This window comes from Palaemon carinicauda, chromosome 37 (assembly GCF_036898095.1).
Source record: "Palaemon carinicauda isolate YSFRI2023 chromosome 37, ASM3689809v2, whole genome shotgun sequence".
In the NCBI taxonomy this organism is placed as follows: domain Eukaryota; kingdom Metazoa; phylum Arthropoda; class Malacostraca; order Decapoda; family Palaemonidae; genus Palaemon; species Palaemon carinicauda.
This window is the reverse complement of record NC_090761.1, coordinates 64257259-64264758: the sequence shown is the minus strand read 5'-3', so window position 1 is coordinate 64264758 and position 7500 is coordinate 64257259. Positions and strand designations below refer to the sequence as shown.

The 7500-nt window shown below is 33.5% G+C and overlaps 1 protein-coding gene across 1 annotated transcript in view; it reads right to left on the bottom strand.

The window, feature by feature from the left end:
- Positions 1-3855, bottom strand: part of LOC137629344 (uncharacterized) — a 43620-nt gene extending 39765 nt beyond the window's left edge. The window contains exon 1 of the mRNA XM_068360600.1: positions 3758-3855. Coding sequence (XP_068216701.1) covers positions 3758-3855 — 98 coding nt within the window. The remainder of the gene's footprint in view (positions 1-3757) is intronic.
- Between the last annotated feature and the right edge of the window lie 3645 nt (positions 3856-7500).

Here is a 7500-nt window from a genome sequence, read left to right as displayed (position 1 = left end):
ATATATATATATATATATATATATATATATTATACATGTGTGTGTTTCGGTACGTTTATATAAACATATATATATATATATATATATATATATATATATATATATATATATATATATATATAGAGAGAGAGAGAGAGAGAGAGAGAGAGAGAGAGAGAGAGAGAGAGAGAGAGAGAGAGAGAGAGAGAGAGAGACGAATACTTAATTGAAAACGGTAGTGGATGTGTCGAAAAGAATGCTCCATTCTTAAACCAACCAAGATGAAGATTAAAAACGATGCACATTTCAGGAGGAGTCTTCAGATTCCACCATTATTATTATTATTATTATTATTATTATTATTATTATTATTATTATTTGGGATGAAGTTTAAGTCGTTGCTCTAATTGGAGTATTATAGGTGTGCATATTTATGTATTTACACGTAAATCTGTCTAAACTGCTGCTTACAGAGATACGCTTGAATATATTTTAAGCATAGAAAATTAAACACACACAAGATATGATTGTTTAACCCTCTTATTATTGTATTTTATTTGTATTTCTTTTTATTTACATAAATTTGGTTATTAATATCGTGTACAAATATATTTTTTATATTTTTCCATTAGAATATTAATAATTACATAACTTGGAAGGAGGTTATGTTTTCGCTTCTGTTTGTATGTGTGTTTGTCTGTGAACAGCTTCATGGCCACAATTTTTTAATGATAGAGTAATGAAACGTGCAGGGATTAACTGTTGTGTAAAAATCTGGGATTGATTAAGTCTGAAAGGTTAAGATCAAAGGTCAAGGTCACTGTTAAGCAAAATGTCCAATTCACGTAATCACCCATAAGTTTGGTCATCGTTGTCACAGAGATTTCAAACCTCGTTCATATTTGAGTGTATGAAAATCCACGCCAATTAATTCATGTTGAAGTCAAAGGTCAAGGTCATGGTCGAGCAAAAATCTTATACATAAGGTGCCCGCGGCAGAGGTCTGCGCTCTACTGAGTTCCGCTGTAGTTTTAGATAATTTCATTTGACGGTAACTTAGATAAGGAAGTTTATGGTGATTTTATATATATACCTATCATTCCTGTCATCGTCTCTTCGTTTTATGGTTTTGTTTTGACAGTTATCGTGAAATTATCATCAATATTATGGGTATTATCTTACCGATCACGACGTAATTCACATATCAACCCTCTGGCTACTTGAATTTAAGAGCTCTTTGCAATTTTACTCCTTTTGAAATTATGCCTATGAAATATTATTATTATTATTATTATTATTATAATTATTATTATTATTATTATTATTATTTTATAATATTTCAATTATTATTTTATGATATTATGATTATTATTTTATTATTATTAGTATTATTATTATGACTATTTTTATGACTATTTTTATGACTATTTTTATTATTATTATTATTATTATTATTATTATTCCAAGATAAGTTACAACCCTAGTTGACAAAGGAGGAAACTATAAGCCCAAGGACTCCACCAGGGAAAATTATTATTATTATTATTATTATTATTATTATTATTATTATTATTATTATTATTATTAGCCAAGCTACAACCCTAGTTTACAAAAAAGAAAGCTATAAGCATAAGTGCTCGAACAGGGAAAAATGGCCTGGTGGTGAAAGGAAATACGGAAATAAATAAACTATAAAAGAAGTAATGAAAAATTTGAAATGGAAACATCAATTTTTTTCCCTACTGATAAAAATATTGACGAAGGTGTTAAGATGACCATATAGATTTTGTAAGGAATACTATTGTCCTTTTGTTGAATGATAGATGTAATTTTTGGTATAATAAAGTTTTAGAAGACAAAGATATTTGTGTTTGGGTCAGAAAAGTTTGTCTGATATTTTTTCGTATAACGCGCAGTTGACAGAGGAAATTTCTCTTATTATCATTCTGACAATTGTCAGAAGATGCTCGGAATATTTTATCAGAGGACTTCACTTATTAAGTTTAGTGCTTTCTATTCTGAGGGTTTCAATATCTTCAAGATTTTAAATACTTTACAATAAATAGGTTTTTAGATAAAAATTTTGATTTATTAAGACAAATTTTTGTCTCTTTTACCTCATGTAATATTGTTAATTTTTTATTCATCAGATTTTATTGAAATTTCTAATTTTCACAGATTTTTTTTATCTTATGTATTAAGATTATTTTTTTATTCATCAGATTTTATTAAAATTTCTAATTTTCACAGATTTTTTTTTATCTCATGTATTAAAAATATTTTTATTCATCAGATTTTATTGAAATTTCTAATTTTCACAGATTTTTTTTTTATCTTATGTATTAAGATTATTTTTTTATTCATCAGATTTTATTGAAATTTCTAATTTTCACAGATTTTTTTTTTATCTCATGTATTAAGAATATTTTTTACTCAGCAGATTTAATCTGCATATTTTCCCTCCCGAATATATTCAATTTTATTGAAATTTCTAATTTTCACACATTTTTTTTTATCTCATGTAGTAAGATTATTTTTTTATTCATCAGATTTTATTGAAATTTCTAATTTTCACAGATATTTTTTTTTATCTTATGTATTAAGATTATTTTTTTATTCATCAGATTTTATTGAAATTTCTAATTTTCACACATTTTTTTTTATCTTATGTATTAAGATTATTTTTTTATTCATCAGATTTTATTGAAATTTCTAATTTTCACACATTTTTTTTTATCTCACGTATTAAGAATATTTTTTTATTCATCAGATTTTATTGAAATTTCTAATTTTCACAGATTTTTTTTTTATCTCATGTATTAAGAATATTTTTTACTCAGCAGATTTAATCTGCATATTTTCCCTCCCGAATATATTCAGGCAATCTCTGTGAGAGTCGAGCTTTACCCATTGGTCAGGTAAATCTCCTTTTAATATTGATGGAAGGTGCACACCTGTATCGGAGCGTTTTCCACACCTGTTATCTATACTAATGTCCCGATTGCTCTTCGTTGACATGGGATAGCAAGGATGGTATTGGGCCCAATGCCCCTCACTTTTTCCCCCTCTCATTCTCATTTCCATACTCCTCTCTCCTTCTCTCTTCCATACCCCCTTCTCCCTCTTTCTTCCATGCTCCACAATCCCTTCCATACTTTCTCTCTCTCTCTCTTTCTCTCTCTCTCTCTCTCTCTCTCTCTCTCTCTCTCTCTCTCTCTCTCTCTCTCTCTCTCTTATTCTCCTCGCCCCCTGTTTTCCATACTCTAATATCCCTCTCTCTTCCATACTCTCCTCTCCCTCTCTCTTCCATACTCCAATCTCCCTCTCTCTTCCATACTCCCTTCTCCCTCTCCCTTCCGGACTCCCCTCTCCCTCTCCCTTCCATACTCCTCTCTCCCTCTCCCTTCCATACTCCCCTCTCTCTCTCTCTCTCTCTCTCTCTCTCTCTTCTCTCTCTCTCTCTCTCTCTCTCTCTCTCTCTCTCTCTCTCTCTCTCTTTCCTGTTTTCCATAATCCAATCTCCCTCTCTCTTCCATACTCCCCTCTCCCTCTCTCTTCCACACTCCCCTCTCCCTCTCTCTTCCATACTCCCCTCTCCCCCATACTCCAATCACCCTCTCTCTTCCATATTCCCATACTCTAATGTCCCTCTCTCTTCCATACTCCCCTCTCCCATACCATCTTCTCCCTCCCTCCCTCCGTCCCACAAAAACGAATTTGCATAATGGCAAGACCACCGAAACTCACCAATATTTTCCTTCACCTCTATTCAGCTCACGTCACATATTTGTGATTTTTGACGCTGAATTTTGATGGAGGGTTTAGTGAATTTTCTCCCGTGTTTTCTCCTGCCTGGTCATTGGTGCCATCATGCATGTTTTGTTCTTTTTAATTGTCTTTTGCATTCCGACGAAGCCGTGTTGTAGTTGTCTCACTCTTCTGGTAAGAAACTTATTATTATTATTATTATTATTATTATTATTATTATTATTATTATTACCAGCCAATTTACAATCCTAGTTGGAAAAGGGCTCCAACATGGAAAAATAGCCAGGTGAGGAAAGGAAATAAGGGAACAAAATAACAATAAATCATTCTAAAAACGTAACAACGTCAAAACAGACATGTCATATATAAACTATAAAAAGACTTATGTCAGCCTGTTTTAACATAAAAACATTTGCTGCAACTTTGAACTTTTGAAGTTCTACTTATTCAACTACCCGATTAAGAAGATCATTCCACAATTTGTTCACAGCTAGAATAAAACTTCTAAAATACTGTGCAGTATTGAGCCTCATGGTGGAGAAGGTCTGGCTATTAGAATTAACTACCTGCCTAGTATTACGAATATGATTTATGTTAATTGGGTCTCAAAATGATTATGGAATGATGGAAAGTTTTACTTTTGTAATTCTTCTTCTGTTTATTCTTTGCTTTATTATCTTGCAGAGGATTGACGAACTAAAGTAAGTTTGCGGGTGTGGACTGGCATAGAAAGATTATAAACAGACGCGAGTGTAAAGCCATATCTGAGGCTTTTGTTCTGCAGTAAACTAGTAACATTTGATGATGAGGCTTGTGTACAGTATATGTATGTGTCTTCCTCTTTGCGGAGCCCAGTTAAAAGTATGTTGAATTAATCTCTCGATGCAGTAATATCACTTATCGCTAATTAGTAGGGTTATCTTGAAAATAATTCGCTGTAGAGAAAAATACACTGTCGGGGAATAATGATATATAAGTAAAGGAAGATCAAAGGGATTAACCGGTGATGAGGTGTGGGACAGAGGTAGATGGAGAAAGCTGACCAGAAACATCGAACCTACATAGAAGTGGGAAAAGATGTAGACAAAGAAGAAGAAGTAAAGGCCTCTTATATGCTATCTTTTGTATATATTTTCTGTAGACAACTATGTAAGGGCAATTAAATAATACCCGTAGAAAAGTATTCAATTGGTTATTAAGATCCAAGATTAGTGACGCATTTACTGACACTGATGACAATGCCTTATTACATCATTTAAAGAAATGCCGTGTCATCATCCTTTTTTCCCCCATAAGCAACATCTACAACTCCCTCATCCATTTAATATTCCTGCAAATCTTCGTCAGATAAGACCATTGTTCAGCTGGAGGTTAGCTCACCTCCCCGCCTTTATCAGAAAATAAAATCCTGTCTGCTCATCTTCTTCACACGAAATAGCTGTTTCGGTTGAGAAGAACATGCGTCACTGAAATAGAGTACTAACGACTCCATCATAATTCTCATTTTCTAGTAATTAATTTCAAGTAAATAGCTACATGCCTTGAACAGCCAACGTTGATAGCCCCATTACCTTCTATCAGAAGTAAAGTAATAGCTTATCATGTAGTTCCTAAGAAGACGCCAGTCTCTCTCTCTCTCTCTCTCTCTCTCTCTCTCTCTCTCCTCTCTCTCTCTCTCTATCTCATTGCTTATGATCAGAAGTAAAGTAATAGATTATCATGCAGTTCGCAAGAAAACGTCCTCTCTCTCTCTCTCTCTCTCTCTCTCTCTCTCTCTCTCTCTCTCTCTCTCGTTGAAATATCTCTTGTATGAGGAAACCAGCCGAAATGGAGAAATCGTTTTATTGTACTGATATCGTCAGCAATATTTGTTTGTTCGCTTTTATTGCTGTCAGCACTTTTAGAGATTTCATGGGAAATAGAACCGAGTATATTTCGCTTCTTTTAATTTTTCTTTTTCTTGATATTAATCAATTGCTGCTGCTGTTTGAGTTCCCAATTTTTCTTATTCAAAAAGAGGAAAAGGAAAGTTTTCGTCAAAGTTATTTGTTCTGCTGAAATGGTTGGTTGGCGTTGACGATGGTTGGAGATGTTACGGGAGATTAAACCAGGAGGACCCTCGTGTACCTTTCAGTGTTTGTATACTCTCTCTCTCTCTCTCTCTCTCTCTCTCTCTCTCTCTCTCCTCTCTCTCCTCTCTCTCACTACGTACGAGCAGAAGAAACGTAATAGACTAACATGAAATCGCAAGAAAAACATTCTCTCTCTCTCTCTCTCTCTCTCTCCTCTCTCCTCTCTCTCTCTCCTCCTCTCTCTCTCTCTCTCTCTCTCTCTCTCTCTCTCACTACGTTACGAGCAGAAGAAAAAGTAATAGACTAAAATGAAATTTGCAGAGAAAAACATTCTCTCTCTCTCTCTCTCTCCTCCTCTCTCTCTCTCTCTCTCTCTCTCTCTCTCTCTCTCTCTCTCTACGATCAGAAGAAAAGTAATAGCCTGATATGAAATTCGCAAGAAAAACCATATCTCTCTCTCTCTCTCTCTCTCTCTCTCTCCTCTCTCTCTCTCCTCTCTCTCTCTCTCTCCTCTTTCCTCTTCCCACTACGTACGAGCAGAAGAAAAGTAATAGACTAATATGAAATTCGCAAAGAAAAACATTCTCTCTCTCCTCTCTCCCTCTCTCTCTCCTCCTCTCTCTCTCTATCTCTTCTCTCTCATCTCTCTCTCTCTCTCTCTACCTACGATCAGAAAGAAAAGTAATAGCCTATATATGAAATTCGCAAGAAAAAACTTCTCTCTCTCTCTCTCTCTCTCTCTCTCTCTCTCTCTCTCTCTCTCTCTCTCTCTCTCTCTCTCTCTCTCAGGAAACTATATTTAATAGTTTTGACAGTTTTCGACATTATCTCTCACCCTTTGAAGGTGTTATCAGACCATTCTCCTTATCACAAACTAAAAGCTATATTTATTCTCTATCGGCATTGGATCTTAAAAACAAGTCACAAGAATTAATCATCTTAAAGGAATACTAATAACTTGATATGTTCCAGGTCATCCTTAAATGTAAGTTCATTTAACTAAGAGTTTGTTGTGGATGAAAAGTGTAACCGCTATAGGCCTTCGGCAATGGCTTAAAATCAAAACCACTTGAAATGATTTAATAGTCTGACCTTCAGCAAGTTTTGAAGAGCGTGATTGTTCACCTTGTCATTTTAATGGTTTCTTTCTATTTTTGCGTAGCGACACTAATTGAACGCGTGAAATATGATGTCATAAGCGATGTGTCGTAAATGACGCCATTAATCAAGTAGAGAATTAATAACTCCTTCTCTTTTAGAAGTTGTTTAGCTTTCCTCCATTCACCTTCCTTTCCTAAATGTTTTTTTGTTATTGATTTTGTTATTAATTGATATCATTGCAGTCCATTTTTTTATTTCATTTATTATTTTTTTTATTGAATAATATAATTACAGTCCTGTTTTTTTATTTATTAAAATTGTTAATTTTTTTTCGTAAATGGGAATTATTGTTTTTGTTGTAGATTAATATCATTGTTACTGTTGTTACTGTTTTTAGAATGATTATTGTTAATTTTTTCTCATCATTTATTTCCTTATTTCCTTTCCTCACTGGGCTATTTTCCCAATTGGAGCCCTTGGGCTTATAGCATCTTGCTTTTCCAACTAGGGTTGTAGCTTGGCTAGTATTAATGATAATGATAATTGAACTCTTAGTTTTTTCATAAATGTAAATTGTTGT